The following is a 23,343-nucleotide window of genomic DNA, read 5'->3' on the forward strand; positions in this document are numbered from 1 at the left end:
TTGAATTCAAGAGAAAGACAACCCCACTAGTCGAGACTTGCTGTTCCACAGAGCTCGAGAGCCAGGGGTTGCCTAATTGTGCCCTAGACACCAAAATGAAACTGAATATAAATTCTGTAGTGCAATTTTTTGGTTTTTTTTAAATGCAAAACATAGTTTAATAACAGTAATTTAAACATATAAAACAAGTTTTTATTCTTTGACAACTGGTAAATTTGTATCACAATGCCCTCCACAACATAAGAAACATTACAAGTCACCTCAGTGCAAGGTGATCCTGCCAAAGTCCAATATCATTATATCTTGCCCTGCTGTGCAAGGGTACAATAAAAGGTGAAGCCTTTCCAAAATTGTGCACAAATCGGCAACAACATCATAGCAAGCCAATCAGCTGTTAGCTTCCATCTGACTAGTAGAGGTTAGACAATGGAAGCAAGCACCTGATTGGTTGCTATAGTTAGTAAACTTCTAAAGTAGTAAAACAGATGCACCTATAACTAAGCCCCAGTTGCGGGAACCCCTACTGGCCTTATAACAACGTCAACAGACTAACATGGAAGCAGAGGTGGCATAACATTACTTTCATCACAGTGTTTATCCAAGTTACATAGGAGCGCTACAAAGCCGACTCGAATGCGGTAGAATTAAATGTCAGTTACTGTAACCATAGACTCTGGGGGGGTATATTTACTAAACTGTGGGCTTGGAAAAGTAGAGACACCACCCATAGCAACCAACCAGACTCCAGCCGTCACTTATTTCGTACATTCTACAAAATGACTGCCAGAATCTGACTGGCCGCCACAGGCAACATCTCAATCCCCCCAAACCCGCAGTGAATACACTCCAGTGTTTATATGTAGCACTGTTCAATTATGTGTAATGGGGTTACTAGGAGAAATGAGGAACCTCCTGCCCCACTGTAAAATATGGGTACCAGAAGTCACCAAGGAGCTCCCCAACCTGTATAGAATCACTCAGGAGACAGAGGTCTTCCCACCAACTTCCAATATCCTTATATTATACAGTAGGGGATAAAGTGTGTAGAGTTATCTGGACTCTTATTAAGTATGAACTTTCAGCAATCAAGACACGGACTGAGACTGCATAATATATTATATACACACACACAGAATGAGAGGTTTACGCCAAATCAAGGTGTGCAACATGAGATGATCAGCCCAGGGACCGACACTTGCTGTGATTGCTCTTCAACTGTATATAGTTGTGTACCGACAAACGGCGCACTCCCAAATCGGGGAGATGTCTACGGACAGGCCAGCAGAAAATCGAGATACTGAAGTACTCTTAGATGAAATTAGTAAAATCGTATTTACATTTAGATTAGATTGGAGCCTTGTATTGTTGTAATCCTTCTAGTCATAATCTGGGCAGTCACAGATCATATGTACTGTACTGCCTGTCTGTTCAGATTTCACAGAAGAAGTGCCCCTCCGAATTGTACAGATAAGTGTGGTTGCGGGTTAATAAAAGGAGACAGATGGGCACATAGTGAAGTACTGTTTAAGATTTAAATATTAGCGGAAAAAAAGTGTGCTACATAGGTTCATTGTAGTTTCAGGCTTAATCTGTGGCAGGTACCATATTGCTGTAGACTTTGCAGTTCAACAGTCAGTAGGTATCCTGCGAGACCGGACTGACTATGTCTCTGATGCTAATCATTAGGCACCACGTACAAACTAGCACCCAACGCATTTCACCTAATCAACCACATGTCTATAGGCATCACTCTGGTCCTTTGAACACCAGCAACACTTATGCATAACAATTAACACTTAATTAGGAGGAAATTAAACCATTAAGGATGAGACCTACTATAAAAGAATGCCATGATTCAGTACTCTGTAGTGCAATGTTATCTTTACTTATGTGTCAGACAGTGATGATTTCATGAGTAACCAGAGCTCTATACTAGTTGCTACTGTAGCTCCATATAAGTCAGTCTAGCTCAGGTTACCGACTCGCTAGCATCTTCAGAGTATGCAAAAGCAGACTCATTATAAAATACAATAGCTATAGCTGTTGCTGCACTCTCAGTATATACGTCACACAGCCACTTCCTTTAATTAATCATGGCAGCGCCCAGTGTGGAAATGCCGAGACTCTAGAACAAGCCTGGCAAACCTGTGACTCTCTTGGCTCTACTGGCAAAGCATGCTGGGGCGTGTAGTTTTGCAACACCTGGAGAGCCACAAGCTGACCAGGCCTGTTCTAGAATTATAGTAAGTTGGTATGTCTACGTATTTATCATATCCATAGACATGAAAGATGCTTTGCAGATGGAATTTATACGTTTTCTAGTTCACATTGTTGGGACTAAGATCAGTGATAGCAGAATATATTTATTTACAGAGATAAGGTGCCTAATAAAGTTAGAAGAGTTCACAGGAGAGACAAAGCTGTAACAAAAATAGTTTTTTTTAAGTCTTTCATCCTTCGACAGTAAGGGGTGGGGGAGGCACAGGAAGGGTCGCCAGATAAGCCAGGGCGCTCTGTAGAGAGGTCAGACAATATCCCTCTTCTCCGATCAGAGACCTGGGTAACAGAGGAAAAAACACAGAGAGGAAATAAAGTTTAATGATGTATACTGAATAAGGTATCGGTCCTTCAGAAAGGTCAGTCAGCTTGTCATAGATTGTGTAGCGCTGCACAATATTGGCCATAGAGTAATCAGCCAGTAAAGGATAGTTTGGGTGCCTACTGATACAGGATAAGTCTGCCACTTTCAGGACCCATTGTTCAGTTTTAAAAATTGATAATTTCTTACCTTTTAATTAATTTAATGCAATCTACAAATCAATCACATTGTTTGGTATAATGAAATTAAAGAAATAACAATTGACTCATACTGCACAATAGGTTTGCATGCACAGTCTGGTAAAGAAATAAATTACTAGGAAGACAAGAGAGAGTCATGTCGGGAAGATGAGTCTTGTGCAAGCAGCTCAGGGAAGGGAGCAACAGACAATACAGCTGTCACAACAGCAGACTGCTGACTAGTAGTGACATTACCAGGACAGGGACCTCTCCTCCTACTAATTAATGGTTGTACAGCTTCAGCGACACTTCCATAAACTGTCACACTAAAGTATAAGCCGAGGAGAGACAAGGGACTAGGCAGAGAGTAACAGCGGCATGGACTCACCCCTCGTGTATAAACTCCTCCAGCGCAGCACACTCAAACACCAAATGGGACATGCGGCTTTTCAGCACGACAAATGCCAAGATGGGCAACAGGTCGTCCGCTCCCCTGGAAAAAGGTCAGAGGGGAAACTTAGTGAACAGCTGAGAACCAGACTCTGACTTGTACAGTAGACAATGCTCAGTCTATGATTTATAACAGCGCAGATATATACATCAAATTATAACGATTATTATTGTTAAATAGCGCCTTAATATAACTCAACCCCCTACAATAAAGAAGAAGGTAAAGATAGCTTAATAACAGTACAGGAACATATATTGGCAGAAAACAAAACTATATAGTGTTCAAACGTGAAAGTTGTCTGTCCACATAAAACAAGTGTCAGGCTGTCTCTTGTAACTCCCTAAGACCTTGAATACAATATACATATTTGGTATGTCGAGAATTAGATGAATACAATTAATAGTCATTTTTTACGATTGCTCTTTGTACGTAAAAGTATCCATCACAAAACCTATGGAAAAGTATTTCTCAGATTTAAATTTTATTCGTTTCTCCTAGCAAATACCTGTAAAATAAAAAATAAAAAGTCATCTAGAGAAGGGATTACGTCTTTGTATCTAGCACAGGAAAGATGGTGAGGTGCAGTAAACATAGGACATCTTTTGTGTCTGCGGTTGGGGTGACATTTCTGCCCAGCTGAATGTGCTGGGAGCGGAAGGATGGGAGACCCAGACAGCTCTGATGCTCTAGTGGGGGGGGGGGGGGGGGGCGCAGGATTGTGGAGACGTCTCATGTCTGAGACCAGAAAAGCAATAATCAGGAAATAGGTCTTCAATGTTTCTGGAGATCAAACAAGTAAAAGTGTCCTTGTGTGTCTGGGGTCATCACCCCAAAGCGATGTCCTGCTGTCTGGGGCCACGGCGAGGCCGCTCAGGATGTTGATGTGTCTGGATGTTTGGGTGTTTCAGTCTCATTATGTGCCGACAGTTGCACCAGAAACATGCCCTCAGCGACAGGGGCTGCTGCCTGCGTTTAACCCTCCCCTCTGTGAGAGACGATGTGCCTCTGTGTCTGCCACAGTCCTGTGCTAGATCTTCCCTGCTTTAGTGTCTCTTCATGTTCTGTCTGCATCTCCTCCACCATCCAGCCCACCCGCCCGTTCCATATAACACTGCTCATGTTCCATTACTCTCCTAACATTCTCTCTGCGTCCGATTACTCTTCCAGTCTTCCCTGTCTGGCTGATCCTTCAGTCCGTCTCACTCTTCTAAGTACATTTTATCTATCTTTATTGTCTATACTGGATCTCCTTTCCTTAAGCTCGATGAACTGTCCTAGCAGTTTCTACTCTCTACCATACTAGATGATCGGTCGCTGGATACGCTGTCTGATTGCCCACACTGCCCTGTACGACTGCTCACTCACTGGCTCAGTTACTGTCTTCAGCTCTCTGCTCTCCCGCTCTTATCTATTTAACAATGCAGTGTGTCACATCCCAGCTTATTTCACCACCCAGCTTCTATTACTCCTCCTGGTCTTAAGCTGGGTACACACTACAGAAATTTCGACCAACTTTTTATATCGATGTTCCGATCGCTCGGTCCATGGACTGCATACACACTAGCCTTGTTTAGGACAATAAAGGGAAGAGTGGACGTCCCTTTAGCGACTTTACAGCCATGTTGTCGTGAGCAATGACTGTAATTTCGTACTCACTGTTGTGGATCGGTCGGAAGTTTATACACTACACAGCGGAAACGAGATTGGAACGAAAATATTAAACGGTACGACCAACCAAATGAGGCAATAATCGTCCATTTGGGCAGACTTTCGACCATCGTGTCACTGCACACACTGACCCGACTTTTGAACGAGCGGTCGTATGTCGGCTGCTTGAGCCGATTATTGGACGAAAACAGTGTAGCTTTATCCACCTCTCCCGTTAGCTCTATAATCTACTTTACCACTTCTAGATCCAGTCTTCCACTCAGTGCACTCTATCCCTGTCCTAGTTCTTATTTCTACTTAGTATCACTTGGCTGCGTCCACCAACTTTACTCTCACTTCCTAGTCTTTCCCCCTTCTTCTAGCTCCACTCAATCTACTTATACCTTCGTCTTGCTCAAACCATCTTCCATTTCTCCTCTATTTACTGCAGTCCACTACTGAACCTGTTCTCTGTCCCTTTTCCCACACTGTAAGGCTATATACACACAGGCATTCATTCAGTTTCTACTGTGTTGCATATTTGACGACTGAATGGAAAAAAAAAAAAAAAAGATGGAAACTCACATAGAAATCACCGATCTCTATAGAGACAGAGATGCATTTCAGTAATCTATCCAAGGTTGATAACAGACTGGTGGCGGATACAGTACAGGACAGATTATATCCTCTACTTTAACCTGCTCTGGCTCTGTCATCTGGTAATAAACCCATGTGCTCTGTCAGTTTGTCTTCCCATTGAGATCAATGATTTCTAAGTTAGGCTTTCAACTCTGCTCCTTTCTGGGTGAAAACAGAACGGAGTAGAGAAGGAATAAGGTCATTGTATACCGGCCTTTATATAGATAGAACAATGTTACTTGAAATCTGCCACAAGCTGCCTTTAATTATAATTTATTTTTTCCCTTCTAGGTCTTCCCATCGTTAACCACTGGCAACTGTTGCACCCTCCGTGAACTTTGTGTTTCCTCCCCACGATCAGTTTATAAAGAATCTGTAATACAGTCATATTCCCTGAATAGTCTCTTTGCTGCTTCTTTCTTCCTTTACTAGCGCATTTCCATACCCTCTCCCCTCCACTACCTTGCTGTCTGCTCCCGTCCTCTGCCCATTCCTATACATGGCTCCCCTTCTACCCCCATCCTTTGTCTCTCTATGCTAATTAGAGCAGACAGCCGCTGTGCTGGGGAGCTGCTGCTCTGCAGAGTGACGCAGCCCCCTGTACTCTGCAGGAAGGGCCATGTTCTGCTCCAGACTGTCACATCGTATCCATCAGTAAAGATCCCCGCGGGGCCTCCTATCTCTACCCAATAAACATCATGTACTTGGCAACCTGGGCACACGAGGAGGGAGAGCGGGGAAGAGTAGAGAGAGACACACAGAGATACAGATGGACAGAGCCAGACAACGTATCACACATGGCTGGTTAATCTCGCACAGTGTGGTTCGGACGACCTTTGACCTGACCTTCGCTCTTAAAGCTTTACCCAAAAAAACGGAAGATACTCACATGGCAACAGTCCCGGAAGAGGCGCCGTTCTCCTCTGTGCACTCGCAAATCCGACGCAGGGTCTTCACTAACAAATACAAAAGAATATAGATATTATATACACCCTTGTCTGCACACATCGATCTACCCCCTGTCCAAGTAAATGTTACTATTTCCCTTAAATTCCCTTAAGTGTAGGGTTAATCAATACTGTAACCGGTCACTGTAGCTTTAGACCAGTACATAGTGGCTTTACTGAAGATGTACCATACACGAGTGTGCTTGCTGAATGTAAATGGGATTAAAACCACTGTACTAAATATCAGTAACTACTTTTTATTAATGGTTACCGGCCAGTAAGTGGACTTCTTAAGCTTTGCCCTACTGCCGTCATCCAGGAGTTTGGTGTTAAGAGCTGCCCTTTGCCCCAAAGGCAACCTGAAAGATATTATTACTTATTAGTAACTGCCCAGCAAGAGTTAATGTTCATCTGTTGCCTACACAACAGATTTTGTGGACTGATCCAATATCCATGAGATGCAGCCCATTAATTCAGTATTAACTAGTTGCTAGTGAACTATCCAATCTCCCCATGAAAGGGTGAAATGCGTGGTCTTACGTATGCTATCCAGCTTCCTCTGTGGGGTGCTCTGCTGGCACACTTGCTCTAGATCTTCTATGGCCGCTCTGTATAGCTTCTTTGTATCTTGGTGGTCCAGCTTTTGTCGGACCCCCACCACAGACGGCCCAGCTGTGCTGTAGAGCTCCATGATTTGGTGTAAAGATTGCTCCTCGGCAAACAGCACCTGCCTGAGAGAAAGAGAAACGCATAAGGGAAATATATCCATAGAACCTATTTAAAGGCAGGGATTATTGTCATTTTGCTTCACTACAAATGTACTATACTACACTTTACTATACATGATCCACTATTGAGTAGATCACTCCACTCTGAGCCACACTCGCTCCTCTAGTATCAGCTGTGCTCTCTTCCAATTAGAATGTAAGCTCTTATGTCAGGGCTCTCATTACCCTCTGTTTACATGTCTGCATTTATATTGTCTACCTTACTAATAATAGTAGTGATGGTGAAATTAATATTAATAATAATAATAATAATAATGCGGACAATAAAAATAGTGATAAAATAATATTAGTAGTAATAATAATAATAGTAATAATAAGAAGTAATAATAATAAATAAAAATAATAGTAGTAGTGATAATAATAACAATAAATAATAATAATAATAATTTAGACATCTGCACATTGCATTGATCCACCACTGAGCATATTCACAGCAATCTAGAATAGATTCAAAACTAAGCCCGTCATAGTGATCCACTCTAGACACATGAACACTGCAACAACCAATTACAGGCACACTCAGAGATCTACTTGTCTGCACATTGCAGTGATCCACTTCTGGGCATCTCGCACAAAACACGTAACACACAATCTGTCCCTCACAGATGTCAGATCTCTGGATCACACAAGAACAGTGTTTATTGTAAACATACCTGTAGAGAGACAACAGTGCCGGCCACAGAGGAGGGAAGAAGCTTTCTTCTAAACATTCCAGACACACGTCCTTAACGTGAGCGTCAGAAGGAAGATCCAGAGAGATGAAGAAGGACGACAGCAGCAAATCTGGAGATGGGGAAGATGCAAAAACAGCTTGTAATGTACTCTGTGCAAGCTATATAGCAGTACAGTAACAGCATGTAATGTACTCTGTGCTAGCACTGTGATCAATATATAGCAGTACAATAACAGTATGTAATGTACTCTGTGCAAGCTATATAGCAGTACAGTAACAGCATGTAATGTACTCTGTGCTAGCACTGTGATCAATATATAGCAGTACAGTAACAGTATGTAATGTACTCTGTGATCACTATACGGCAGTACAGTAACAGCATGTAATGTACTCTGTGCTAGCACTGTGATCAATATATAGCAGCACAGTAACAGTATGTAATGTACTCTGTGCTAGTACTGTGATCACTATATGGCAGCACAGTAACAGCATGTAATGTACTCTGTGCTAGCACTGTGTTTACTATATGTCCATAATTGCAGACGTTTGAGATACATTCATGTAGAAGCAGGTGTAATAAGGAAACTATTTCAACAAATGTTTTTCAACCACAGGGCAGAAGAAAAATAAATAAATAAACAACAATACAAGCTCGCCTATTCTCACTTGTGGAATAAGAATTTTAAAATGGGTATCTATCACCTTTACCATTTTATTGCTTTGCATTATTGCAAACATATGAGATTGTCCATAGGTGTTTACATTATTTCCAGCCTTTACTTTCTGTCTATATTGCAGGACTGCACCAGAGGCAGATTTCTCCCCCCATACACACAGCCCCACTCTCTCTGGCCAAGTTGTAAAGTCATAGCTGGGAGTCTATCACATCCTGTGCTGCCACCTTGTGTCAGAACACGGGAATGCCTCAGCAGGACTTCTGCCGTTTCACATGCTCCCATATTTAAAGTATGTCTGACAATTAAATGTTATTATTTTACATTTTTGCCCCCATATGAAGAAAAAATAATGTAGCTACACATCATAAGTTGTCTGTAGCAGTATTAAAGAAGATTAAATGGTGCTTTTCAGAGCTAATAATAGAAAGAGAGTAAGTTGTGGTATGGAAAATTTAACATTTACAGAAGGCAGTATTTTCTATATCAGTACAGGGTGGCAGCCAGCAGGGGGCAGCATTGAGCTACTTAAGTTTATTAATTTTCAGTGCAGGACAGAAAACGGTGCTTTGTTAGTCTGTAACAACGCAGATTGAAGATGGCAAGATCAGGTACCCAGAAGGACATTTATAGAAAAGTAGAGTTTGGTAAGCACAACATTGGAGACCTATCACCAAGTTTGACTCTGCATTCTGCCCCTGGCACTAGATGTGGATCTAGCATTACATACTGTTACCAGATTCGCCTTACAAATAGACAATAATAATAATAATAGAAGATATGGCTTAGCAATGCATGCATGTCTCAAGCTGGGTGCAATACATGTGGACATTGTTCTGCATAAAGTATAAGGGCACTATTGGGTATAATTTATGTGAATGTGTGGGGTAATCATCAGGATAATGGATATGGCACAACTTGCTTAGTGCAAAAGGGGAAGTTTTATACATCCACATTTTTGAATTCGGACATTATTTAATATCCAAAACTCGCCACATACAGCGTGACTGCTTTATCATATAGAATCGGATGCCTGCAGCCCATTAGCATAAAATGTAGAGACCTTGGAGCCTATCAATCAAAATGTAAATTTTGAAATAAGAACCATATATACCAGCTCTATTAATAATAATAGGAGGAGGTCTTAACGGGATGCCATACTGGTCAAAAAACATGAGACCCCAGTCATTTAAGCTACTTGGCATGCTTTGATCATTGCGTGATCATTTTGGTTGACAGACCATAATTAAATTAGATCCTTTACGTATTTTGAGCCTAGAACACATACCTGTAGCATAGTGAATCTCTTCCACCACGACCTTTAAGTGCTGCGATGCTGTTAATTCCTGCAGTGTGGCTGGGTCCTCGAGTAGCGTTGGAGACATTAACATTTCCAAGTCCTCATAAGAGCTCTCCAGGTCTCTGTTCTCCTTCCCCCCATCTAGCTGGCTTTCCCAGGGGTGCTCCCAGCATTCCAGCCCCTCTGATGCAGAGCGGCTGTGTTGAATAGAGAGCTGGAAGGTTCCCGGCAGAGAGTGCAAACTCTGCGACGGTCTCATTAGAGAAGTGCTGGGGGCTGGTAAGGAGACAGAGGTTATGGGGAGAGACCGACTGCAAAGTTTGGAGTCTGAGGTTTCCGGAGTGCGGTCCGTGCTGATAACCTGGTATAGGCGGCGGTATATTTGGCATTGGAGACGTATCAGTAGTTTGGCAACTGGATGTTCCGAGGTGCTGTAATAAAGGAGAAAAAAAATAGGGCAATCATATGAGGCTGCACTGCATGTCCCTCCACAGCCAATTAATTATATTCTTGCGCCTTGTGATACAGCGAGAAGCAGGCAGAGGACACAGAATTTCACTTATTCTGTGTCCAAAGACAAACAAACAGTACACATTATACACAATTTGCAGCAGTACTATACATTAAAACACATTTGGTACATTACAGTGGAGGCTGAGTTGTACCTTCTTGCCTGTAATCCAGCTAGGTCATAACTGCTGCATTAACTCAGAATATTAGGAATGGCGCCCTACATGCTGCCATATTTGTGTAAAAGTCCATCCCACATCCGTTACTGACAAATACACCGCTCTCTTGTCAGAACTATAAGAGCCACTTGTCTTCCTATTTACCCAATTCCCTAGATAACATTTCACACTTTGTAAAGAATAGGCAATCAGAGAAAACCTTCTTATGATAATAGATTTCACAATCTCTGCCCATATTGTTCCCACAACTGCAAGTTATGGTGTGAATGGAATTAAAAGGACTGTTTACTACCAGCCAAACAGCTGCAGATAAACCAATGTTTTGGCTCTGAAGTGCTGTTGACATAAATTAGATACTTTTAGCATCTATCATTTTGCATTTCAAAAGGTCGGAATGGGCCTCTAACCCTTTCAGTGCTGTGTAACACAATGGACAATTGACTTTCAATGAGGTGTAACAAGACCTATTCAGTTGTTATGGACTTGGATTCCAATGGTGACATAGTCACAATACAGCCACACTGCAACAGGTGACTGTGGCCCGATTTCAAGCAGAGTTAAAAACCGTGCAAAGCTCCCACTCATTTTTTACCTGAGGATCTGATATATGTAGCTGGAGAGCAGGTCCGGATCACTGGGATTACTCTGAATCTTCTCCTTGCAGAGTTTTGGCCATTCCTGTTACACAGAATCACAGAAGACACTGTTGGTTAGGGGGTGGGGTATAGAGGTGCAGGTAAAGACTTAAAGTGAGCAGGGGGAAAGAGGAAGAGTATGAAGTGAAGGGGGGGGGGGGGCTATTAAAAAATACAGAAAGTGTGTGTAGGGGTGCAAACAAGACTGCATTAAAAAGTTACACACAGTGGTGACCCAATAATCACTAGGAATTAGAGACAAAGTGCCTCATTGAGGTCTCTGGTTCTTAGGGACACAGATCGGCTGCATTCTCATGAATTCAGCTGCCTTTACTGGCAGTAGGAAGCAGGGGAGGGATAGCAAATTTTAGCCCAATGGGGGGGGGGGGGGGGGGGCTCGACTCAGCAGCCTATTAGGAACACTAGGTAAAAAAAGCTGGTGGCCCAGTGACTCAGCCCAAGGTAGTCCCCCTGCAACATATAAACACACACACATCCTCTAGGACAGTGTTGGCTAACCTGTGACACTCCAGGTGTTGTGAAACTACAAGTCCCAGCATACCCTTCCAGCAATAAGCTGCTACATATTGGCAAAGCATGCTGGGGCTTGTAGTTTCACAACACCTGGAGTGTCACAGGTTAGCCAACACTGCTCTAGGAACAAGAAACCTTTCCATCTCCTGTGTTTGGTTGACATTATGGTCCACATGTTGTGAATGTTCTCCTGCTTGATGCAACAGAGGTCACCTGGCATAACCCGATATTAGTTGTACTCACATGATCCTGTTCGTACTCCAGGACGGCCGTGTACAGCCGCTTCTGCTGCAACTCCTGCGGGGTCATCTGCCGGCCATTGGAGAAGTGCCTACAGGCAAAACAGGGGCATAAGGAGGAGATAGCAGAGGACAACGTCTGCCAAACCATCTCCAGCATACCTGTTGGATTCTTCCTGAAGACGCAGCCTGCGCTCCTCTGCTTTTCTCTGTAACTGGAGGGGTGGAGGTTAAGGAATTAGCATTTGTTAGCCTTGCTCCTCAGTTATGTAGACAAAAACCTCCATGTAAATGAATGCAAATAGAAGCAAGACCCCTACCAGCAGCTTCCTCTCCGCCCACCACACCTTGGAGATCAAAGGATACAGTCTCCTCTCTGGCCTTAGCAATCACCAGGTTTTCCATCATCTTTCTCTGAAGTGAGAGTGTCTAGAGAGAAATAAACATGGTCACATGAGCAGAGATGATGTCCTGTTAGAAGAGCTAGCACTTTCCTCACCGTTGCCGCAATATTATGAATTGGTCAGTTTAAGAGCTTTTATTACACTTTTTGGCCATTATTTATCACATGAAGAAAGATTTCATGTCTATGATGTAGTCATGCTATTGCCTTTCTGTGTTCACACGCAAGATAAAACATGCTGCAGGAGAGCAAGGTCTTCCATTCATTATTGGAGTACTGCAGGCTGATTTTCTTCCTATGCCTTTCAAAGTGTAATATATCATCTTAGAGCGTCAGTTCTAAAGGTAAAACCTCTCCGGGTGTCCGATTGTCAGAAATGACTGGGTAGTGTTGGTTTTAGGGCAACTGGTAAAGAATTCTACAAACACCCCTCTCCCCGTAAACCTGTCATAACATTCCCTGCGCTATTTTGCCTCCTGTAATTTGCCCACGGTAAACGCTCTCATGTATACAAGTCATTTAAATGATATAGTAACAGTGCAACAGGACATCCCAAAGAGGATTAACTGGTATACAACTAAAGGTCCACATGTTCAGCATTACAAGTGGTCTGTGTGTAGTCGCTGCATTCCAAAAAGGTGTTTTTAGGGTCCACCACACTCCACCGCTGTCTCCTGTCTGTAAATTATATCACAAGAGGTGTCCAGTCCCTGCAGACTACACACAAACAGACGGGTGCTGGTTAATGGACCATCTAAGCCAGTGTTGGCTAACCTGTGACACTCCAGGTGTTGTGAAACTACAAGTCCCAGCATGCTTTGCCAATAACAGCTTATTACTGGAAGGGTATGCTGGGACTTATAGTTTAACAACACCTGGAGTGTCACAGGGTAGCCAACACTGATCTAAGCCTCTCTCTACCATGATACAGATGTGATCTCTTGTGAAGATGGCATAAAGAACAAAAACGCACACTCTATACGTTTTCATTTCTTTAAGAAAACACACAAGAGGGCCATTTACTAAAACCTTAAGCTTTTCGCCAAATATCATTCAACATCACATGAGCACCTATATCTCTGTCCCCTATTGTCCAATGCAGCCCTGGCCAATCTGTGGCTCTCCAGGTGTTGTGAAACTACAAGTCCCAGCAAACCCTGCCATCAATCAGCTGGTTACCTACTGGCAAAGCATGCTGGGGCTTGTAGTTTCACATCACCTGGAGAGCCACAGGTTGGCTAGGCCTGGTCCAATGCTTTGCGGCCCATATTATATACGATATCACTTGCCAGTGATGTTTTCTGAGCGGCCTGCCTGGGGTTTAGTCTGGCCAGCCGGACCTCGTACGCTGCTCTAAGCTTCTGGTTCTGTATAGAAGCCTCCTCCAGGGGTGTTAGCTCTCTGTGGATAAAGGACAGATGCCAGTGAGCTGCTTGTCTTAGACCAGGGATAGGCAACCTGCAGCTCTCCAGGTGTTTGTGAAACTACAAATCCCAGCATGCCTTGCCACCTATCTGCTGGTTATCTACTGGCAAAGCATGCTGGGACTTGTAGTTTCACAACACCTGGAGAGCTGCAGGTTGCCTACCCCTGTCTTAGACTAATTAGAAGTTGAATTTGATGACTCGGGACTCACTTTCTACAACTCTGGGCTTCGGCTGTTCGGAGCATCTGGAAAACCTCTGGACTTGGAAAAGAGCCGAGCTTCTGGACCTCGTCTGAGCAAGCTCTACGGTGGCCCCACACACGACCGAGGGAAGGGCGAGACGTTGCAGAGGTAGCTGTTGTGGTAGCAGACGCTGTACCGGGAACATCAGTAGTGGGAGGAGGACCGTGGACTTCCAAGATTTCATTTTTCGATGACCTCAAGTTCACATCAACATTTCCTACAACACGAATCACACAAACACAATGACAAAGTGTAATATGCAACACACAGCATGCAGTATATTACAGTATGTCTCTGATCACACCACACACAGCCTGCAATACTTTATAGATAATCTAATACCCAGGATTTATTTGGTACATCACAAACTGAAATGCAAGGTTCATTTTGCCAAGTCAAACAGTCTACTTTGGATATTTCACCGTAGTGCTGAAAAAAATCTGACACGTGGCCTGGTTAGACATTTTTTTGGTTGTGATCACCCTGATTATTTAGGTGTGTATTGATTTTAAAAGGACCAGGTAACTTGCGCCATAAGTTGGCTTACAGCAAAGAGCTGCTAAAAACATTCCCAAATGTATAGTTAAAAGTTAGACAGGAGAATTGTTTATGCTCGAAGTTCTTAATAAAACTTAACTAAAAGAAAAAAGTTAGACAGAAGTCAAGTTGTCAACAAGGGGGAAGTTATTTTCCTGCACACAGCAGACTTCCTCTCAATAATCCACTGAAAAGCACTGCAGAGCCTTTTGTAGTCTTCTTGTACAAAGCTGCATAGAAATTACAAATACAATGTCAAACACCTGTTGCCCGTTCTGTGAAGTCATGGACAATTTTACATATAATTTTGTTAATGTTACTAGTATTAGTAGCTGTTTTGTATAAGCCAATTTTTATTTTAGATTTAGCAGTTTTTAAATTTTTCTGTAAGGTATTTAATCATCCAGGAAGTCAGCTTCTGCAGCGAGAGTGAATGTACAAGGCCAGAGTTCCTCTAATTTTAATATCATGTACCCCTTATGGCAATGACTGTGTACTAGTTTAAGTATTCCCTAAGGTGTGTACATGTATTCAAAAAACACACAGCATGTGCAAGTATTTATTTATGTAGTTAAGTATTTACCTCTTCTAATTTGTATTTGAATATGTTTTATTCATTTCTTATATATTAAGGCAGCAATCCCACATATAAAAAAAAAAAAAAAGTTAAGTACTTTTTAAGCATGCATCTTTTTCTTAGCTGTCCTCCTAAAAATCATTATCTCCTTTTTAAAATCTCTCTAGAGGGGAGACCACTATGGCTGCCAGCCACACACACATACACACAAACAGGTCTCAGAATGTCATGTGATGGCAGAGGGTGAGCAAATTTAGCTCAGATTGGCATCCCACAGCCTCTCTAGTCACTTCATGTGACTGTGGTTACCATGGTAGCCACATGACACTTTGCAAACCCTGCAGAATTATAAATCATTAATAGCAGTGTGAGGAAGGAAACCAAGGAAAAATGGTAATTTTCCAAGATTATTCTTATATCCTGGCACAGTGATTTATGTAAAAATCAAAACAAAAAAAAAACCACCCCCCCCCCCCTTATTTTTTCATGAGATTACTGCTTTAACCTGGAATTTTGAGTTTCAATTAACTGGTGATGGTACATATCTGATAAACTCTTTTAGACTATAGTACATTATGCAGAGACCAATGGACTAGCGGCACTAAAATATGGGAATAAACCATCAACAGAGAACAGGACTGTGACCTGCAACAAAACAACTTGGGGGAATGTTCTTCTGTCCTCAAACAATTCATTACCTTTTCCTTAGCAATCAAAACATATATTGTAGTCGCTAAAACAATGTTGGGATCTACCTAGTTTGTCCGCGGTCGTCCGTGCCCTCTCCAGACACTGCTCGGCCAACTTCAGCATTTTCTGTGAGTCTGCGCTCAAAGTGTCATTTACTGCCAAAAAGAGAAAATAATATTAAAAAAAGAAAACAAAGTCACTAAGCTGGAAAAATAAAAGTACCCTGTAGTGCATTCTACAGCAATCAACCCATCATTACCTTTACCGGTATACATTCGATGCATGTACAAGTCAATGAATTAAAGTCATGTCAAGGTGGTAAACACAAATTAAAGGATTAAAAACAAATCCTAACAGTATCCCAGGATTGTAATAACTTCCACTTATTCTTTAGTTTTTTGTAGCCAACAGTATAGGTCATAGAATATTATGAATGAGAAATTGTGTGATTCCAAAATGTACCTGTAAAAAAACAAAAAATACTAAACACAAGACATTATGCAACCACTGCTGTGCATAATAAAGTGAAAGAAGGACTATTGAGGTCTGAAAATATCAACAAACAAACCCTTATGGTTATAACAAAGCTTCTAGGAGATGGCAATGGCTGCAAGACAATGTCTCCCTCCACCCTCACTTAGGGAATGAAAACAAGGACCCAGGTGGGGTCAGTACTGAAGTACAGAATATAATCAAGCTCCCACAGCATGAGGTTACAATCATTCCATAGACCCATCTGCAACACAATAGCAGCCAGGTGATATCCTGCTTTGCACAGAACAGGCCATTTATCTGCAGGTAGACTAAATAGGAACAGTGGCCATGAGTGTTGCATATGAAAAGCGTTCAGCACAGCAAAATCCTGGCTATGTGTATAACAAAGAAAGTGAGCTCCTTGGAGTTGTCCTGTACTGGCCAGAAAGACAAAGGGCCCGATGATCAAGGTACGCACACTGAGCGCAACGTGCGTTTCTTTTAAAACGCACACATATCGGGTATACGTACGCCCAAAGTCAACAAGGAGCGGACGTGAAGATAGTTGTGGCGTAGGTCCCCTCTACTAGAAAAGACACTGCAGGATACGGCCGATGCATATGTGGAATATAAAAACCCAAATGAACGCACAGGAAAAAAACCAACAAACATTCAATTAATGTCACCTGTGGTTTTTATTTTTATTTCTTTCCCTATGAAATACATTTATTAGTATGTTATGAATGTCTACTGTACACAATACATTTTTTACAGTTACTCCTGTTTGCAAACACATGTTATAGCATGCATACACAGCCGTCATCACTAGTAATTAGCACCTACTGTAGACCTGTAGCTGGAGCAAGAGATACGGCTAAAAAAAACAAGTACTTCTGAGGTGCCCAGAGGTTGAATTGGGCATCTCAAAAAGATCTCGAGATTGAAACGCCCTTACTGTACATTGACTACAGGCATGGACCTCTTCCCTGCCTCGTTCCCTCCCTAAAATAATGGAATGCAGTAAGTGTCCTTTGCATGTGAAGATGAATTTAACGTGGCTGTGTTCTGTGGCGTATGAGCTAGTTCTGGCCATGTGCAGAGGGATTTTGCGGATTGTACCCACAAAAGCGCTGATAAGGACTATACCACTTACACCAATCATGATAAAGATATACAGGAAATCATAGGTAACAGAGCGATTGCTGCCTGATGTAGTGTTTGAAGTGATGGCACTCTCCAAAGTAAGACAGTTATCACAAGTCAATGGCACGGTTAAGGGACAAGCACACTGTCAGCTAAAACTACTTTTACGTTACCTTCATAATGCGCTCACAGTCGTTTCATTTTTTTTTTCCTTGTCTTGATTTTTCTTCCAAATATAGCCACAAACATATATTTTGTTCTAAATAGAATATGCCCCTTCCTAAATTGTACTTAATCAAGCTGGCTCAAACTTGTTAACTTCTGGAAGTTTAGAATTGTAGATATACAGATTTTCCCTAAGGCTGGATTACACACTACACTGTTTTCAGTCGATTAACGGGTCAATCAGACAATAAACAACCGGTTGGCCTGATATCACATTAGTGTGTACAATGCAACAGTGAACGATCATCGTATCGACAGACCTAGCCAACCAGGTGGTGTGAAACTACAAGTCCCAGCATGCCATGCCAGCAATCCATTGTCTATCTATTGGCAAAGCATGCTGGGACTTGTAGTTTCAGCACATCTGGAGAGCCTCAAGTTAGCCAGGCCTGTACTATGACTCACTCTCCAGGAGATGTGAGCAGTATAGCTAAGTACACACCTATGTAATCTTACTTCAGATGCAATCTCTCAAACGATTTCATCAATGACAAAGTCCCGTTGATCATGCCGGTCCACGTGTACACACCTACACGATTTACCGTCAGATCTGTGATATTCATCTCTCATAACCATCTGCTGAAAAGATCGTAACTCTGCACACTCTATAGAGATCTGCCCACACGGCTGGTCGCGAGTGCGTACACACTTCCATATTTGCCCAACATCGTTCCACCCTTGATTGTGATTTATAGTAAGTTTAGACAACGAAATCAAACGACACGATGTGCTTTGATATGATAAAATACGATGGTGGGAGCGAACGCGGTCATTTATCACGTGATCTGCGTGATAACTGCATCTATACCCAGCATAGGTCACCCTGGAAATAAGAGCAATGTAAGCGCTGGCTCATCAGCTTTAGTCATCTTGGGTGCTGATCATAGGACAACATGAATCATATTTTCTGTATCACTGAATCATCTGTTTCTATAAAAAAAAAAAAAAAAAAGTCACCTCCTCCTTCCTGTTTCTTATTTCCCTATTTTGCTAAATCTCATCAATCCCTTCACAAAAAGACATCAGCTAATCTCCTGTGTCTTGTATCATTAACCAGGGCCAGTATCAGAGTTTAAGACTCTCAGTTTGGCATTACAGCGACATTTGCTTGAAAGCCGTTCAGGAAAAGACAAGTTTTCTAGTTTTAGTTGAAAACTAGACTGGATGTATGAAAACCTGTCTATGTAGGGAAACCTAGTCTAGTGACAACTCGTTTCCCTATCATGTCAGTCAGATCTGTCACTACAGACTTCATAGTGGTCATGACAACAAGTGGGATGTACATCAGACTGACAGCAGCCCAACATCACTACTGCGTAGAGTTGGGATATTTTGGTCCTTCCACTACAGAAAAATACCGCTCACACCCTAGTTAAACACACCTTAAAAATGTGCGGTGTCTTAGGCATAAATCTACATGCAATAAGCCAAAAGAGATCCTATAACCTATTTGGTTAAATGGTGGGAATCAGACATGCAGAGTACTGAGCAATATTTGGACAAGGTCCCTCTACTGCCAACTCTGATCACTTTACTTACAGATTAGGCAGTTTATTTTGCAAAAATAAAAAATACCTCAAATTTAGGAATGGATCAAAACTCTGTTTGCTTTCCTTTGTCAATGTCATTCTTACCTTAAAGGGACCTTCCTAGTATAGACTACTTTTGCGAGTTTCTTAGTCTACTTACTTGTGTTTCAATTATGCAAAATTGCTTCGCAAATAGCTACTAACAGTTCACTGAAGCAGAATGGGTGGTGATAGCGAAGTTTACTCCTCCATAAATCACAAAGAGAGGGCTACAAAGACTGGTTCTCGCTGGTATTTAACCCCTTTGATCAGCTTAAAAAAAATTGGAATCATTATCTTTTCGAAGCCTAAAAAATGATGTCTGTGAAGTGTTGTGTTACTGAACAGAGACATAAAAGGAAGATAAACTTACCTTTAAGCTCAACTTCCTCAGCCAGGACTTGGGAAATAAAATTCACACTCCTCAAATATCCCACGTAGGCCTCCTGTAGAAAACAAAGACTTCACCTATCCCATAGTTTACACTTGCATATAACTGAACCATGGATATCTGAGGTACAGAACAGATAAGTGACCAGAAAGTGTCAATGTAAACTGTTTCCACAAAACCTTAGGGGTAGATTTTATTAAAACTTCAACAAAAAGGAAAAGCGGAAGTGTTGCACATAGCAACCAATCAAATTCTAGCTATCATTTTCAGAATGTACTAGATCAGGCTTGGCTAACCTGTGGCACTCCAGGTGTTGTGTAACTACAAGCCCCAGCATGCTTTGCCAATATATAGCAGCTTATTGCTGGAAGGGTATGCTGGGACTTGTAGTTTCACAACACATGGAGTGTCAAAGTTTAGCCAAGCCTGTACTAGATAAACGATAGCTACGATCTGATTGGTTGCTATGGACAACACTTTCACTGTTCCTTTTTAGCTGTTTTTATAAATCTACCCCGTCTTATACAATATAAGGTTCCGTTGAGCATGGCAGGGACTAAAATAAACACGATTATCTACCAACATGTGATAGTAGCACTATAACAATATAAGGCATATTTGACTGTAGTAAATCTAAAATTAACCACTGGTTAGCTCAGCTGTCTAACGCAGGGATGTATGATCTGTGATTGGAGATATGAATGCCTCAATGAGAATGATAAAAAAAAAAAAAAAAAAACTTATAGCCAATTCTATGTAGTAGTGGCGGTATGAAAAATGTAATGGTAATGCAAGTTAATGGAATCTAATAGTTTTACAAAGAAGACACTAGAAAAAGTGGCTGTATGGTATACCACTGTATACACCCCCACTTCCACCACTGTACGTAATATTTTATAATATATCTATAGTATATTATATATAAATACACATACACAAACAAGATGACACACAAATATATTCAGATAAGGCTTGTTCCATGCACCCTACTGACTTTGTTGCTTTCCATAATATTTTATCCTAATATTTAGAATTAGTGTGTTATTTGTTTATTTTGACATGAAAGCTATGCAGAAATATAAGGCTTGTCTACTGCCATCCCCTATAAGATAATATATTTCTAACACATATGACCCACACCTTTGAAAATATGAATAGCAGAGCACATATATTAGTATTGTACATCTCCCCCAGTCTCTGGGGGTAAGGTGCAAGATATGACACCACCATGGCAATTACTCAACTGCAGAACTGAAAATATTGCATTAGCTGTCTACATCATGCTGTCAGTAATCTGTGACCTATCTTATTACACCCATGGAATATTAATGCCATCAATCTATGCTCAGGCAGAAGAGGCTGGAATTTATCTTGTAACAGGCTGGATGGATCACTGCTAAAAACCAAAGGTAGAAAAACAGGTCTAGTCACTCTGCAAAAGGATCAAACCAGAAAAGGCGACACCCTCCATTAGTCTATTCAACTCTTCCCAAATTGTTTTTCTAGTTTATTCCTGTGAGAATACATCAGTGCTCAATGTATGCTTCCCTGATTTCCTACTACAATCTGTAGCATCAGACATGGAAGAGGATTTGAAAACATCCATCACACATGGGATATATTTACTAAACTGCGGTTTTGAAAAAGTAGAGATGTTGCCTATAGCAACCAATCAGATTCTAGTTATCATTTATTTAGTACATTCAACAATTTACAGCTAGAATCCGATTGGTTGCTATAGGACACAACTCCACTTTTTCAAACCCGCAGATTAGTAAATATACCCCATGGACTCTAAAAACTAGGCAAAAACTGGTCATACAGGGAGTCTAAATAGGTTACATATAAACTAATAGTTGACAGGCAAAGTAACTGAGTTTCTGAGGCGTAATGTATGTGCATTCATATGCTTCCCAGACTTTAAGAAAAAGGTGTAATAACCTCTCAGGAGTGGGTATTCCTCATCAATAATAAAGATATATTAAAAGAGGGGATAAAACAGCGGGTCTACCACTCACAGCATAAAAGCACTTGCTCCTTGTGAAGCTGTCTGCTCACACATACTGGATTTCAATGGGAGAGTCTTAGTATTGAGCAACTTAGACATTTGCCTGAAACGTGGCTGTCAGCATTTTGAAAACCTCTCAAGTGAATAAAGCTCGTGTGACGCTCTCTCCGTTTTACTCACAGAAATTATTTCAATTTAGAGCATTTACTGGCTGCGCTTTAAATGTGACATGAAAAGCGCTTGTGTGACAACACCCTTAGAAGGAGAATCTTTCCATATTTACTACAATTGAACTTCACAGAGAGCCCAGACTATGGGTTAATCTTTTACATTGCTGCAACAATACAATTAACCCGTCCAGTGGTGTTACATAAGCTATATTCACTCCATAGTTACCCATACTTTACTACTTTTTGGACCTCCCCTCCAAGAATATATCTGCATCGCCCCGTCCCCCAGGCTGTGCAATGGCAGGATTCGCATTATTGCACAGCAGGGGACATGATAATGAGAATTGTATCAAGATCCCACCCACTTAACTAGAAAAATAAGTGTTATCCAGGAGAGTGGCCTACTCTTCCAGGAGAAGCCATGCATTTAAAGCACAGAGTTTAATTACTCCAAACTGAAATTATTTATTCTTGAGTAAAACAGCGTGAATGTCACATGAGCGCTTTATTTTCTCAAGTGGCTTTTAAAATGCATAAAGCAACATCTTACTTAGACACATATCCAAAGAGCTCAGATAAGATGCTCTCCCATTGAAATACATTGCATTTAAGCAAACCCTGTCACAAAGGGCATTTTAAACGCTTATTAAGAACAGTCATATAAATGCTACACTTTTCTAGCTGTAATATAAATGCTATAAACACTAGCACCCGTGCAGCAGCAGTGCCCATAGATCTGCAGAGAAGCTGATAATTTTATATCTTGTTTTCAACTACAAATGAGCAGAACAATAGATGAATATAAATTGTTTTGCCTATCAATAGGAGGATATCAACTACAACAAAAATACTTGAATAGATACTTGTCCAAATTAAAGCCATTTAAAAAGAACAAAACAAAGAACATTCATACAAATCAGCTCCATTGCTACACAACACTAATACACACATAATTATCACTCCAATGACTGTTTAATATTCTGCAAGGTTACATATAGCCTAGAATCCCTGATCTCTCCTGGGCTAAGTATGTGGTGGTGAAGGAAGGATAATCCCTGACACCTGAGCTATTAAAGTCAAAGCCAGACCACCATGGTATATAGAAATAAGTGTGTGTATATATAAATATATATGGACATATAATATATTAATATATGGACAGGGGGTTATAGATGAGGTAGTGAATAACAATTTATAGTACCATCTGCTAATATGCATCCAGACAGTCTGTATATCCTATGGCTGAGGTGACAGCACTGACATATGCTGACCCCCACCCTCATCTAACACCCCCAGCCCCTGTCCTCACCCGGTGCCGGTTCCCTGTGTCCATTTGGATGGCTCTGTTTGCCAGCTGCATGGCTGTCTGTAGCGGCCTCAGAGCCCCGTCACTGGCTGAAGAAGCCATAACAGAGACGGGAACTGACAATATGTAATATACATTAAAAAAAAAACACCTTCCGGAACCTTTGTGGCCGTGTCTATGTTGTACAC

The 23,343-nt window shown here is 41.4% G+C and overlaps 1 protein-coding gene across 1 annotated transcript; it reads right to left on the bottom strand.

Moving 5' to 3' along the window:
• Positions 1–170: 170 nt before the first annotated feature.
• On the bottom strand, positions 171–23,343 carry VPS9D1 (VPS9 domain containing 1). Its single transcript, XM_075189073.1, has 15 exons — positions 23,159–23,343; positions 19,654–19,726; positions 15,936–16,025; positions 14,034–14,283; positions 13,687–13,798; positions 12,361–12,423; positions 12,157–12,209; positions 11,999–12,086; positions 11,179–11,264; positions 9,886–10,328; positions 7,904–8,033; positions 7,003–7,193; positions 6,405–6,471; positions 3,167–3,271; positions 171–2,556 (listed from the first exon to the last, which is right to left on the bottom strand). The coding sequence occupies exons 1-15, from the start codon at positions 23,255–23,257 to the stop codon at positions 2,451–2,453; spliced, it is 1,956 nt and encodes a 651-aa protein (XP_075045174.1). The 5' UTR covers positions 23,258–23,343; the 3' UTR covers positions 171–2,450.

The sequence above is a fragment of the Mixophyes fleayi genome, chromosome 10, assembly GCF_038048845.1.
Source record: "Mixophyes fleayi isolate aMixFle1 chromosome 10, aMixFle1.hap1, whole genome shotgun sequence".
NCBI classification, from domain to species: Eukaryota; Metazoa; Chordata; class Amphibia; order Anura; family Limnodynastidae; genus Mixophyes; species Mixophyes fleayi.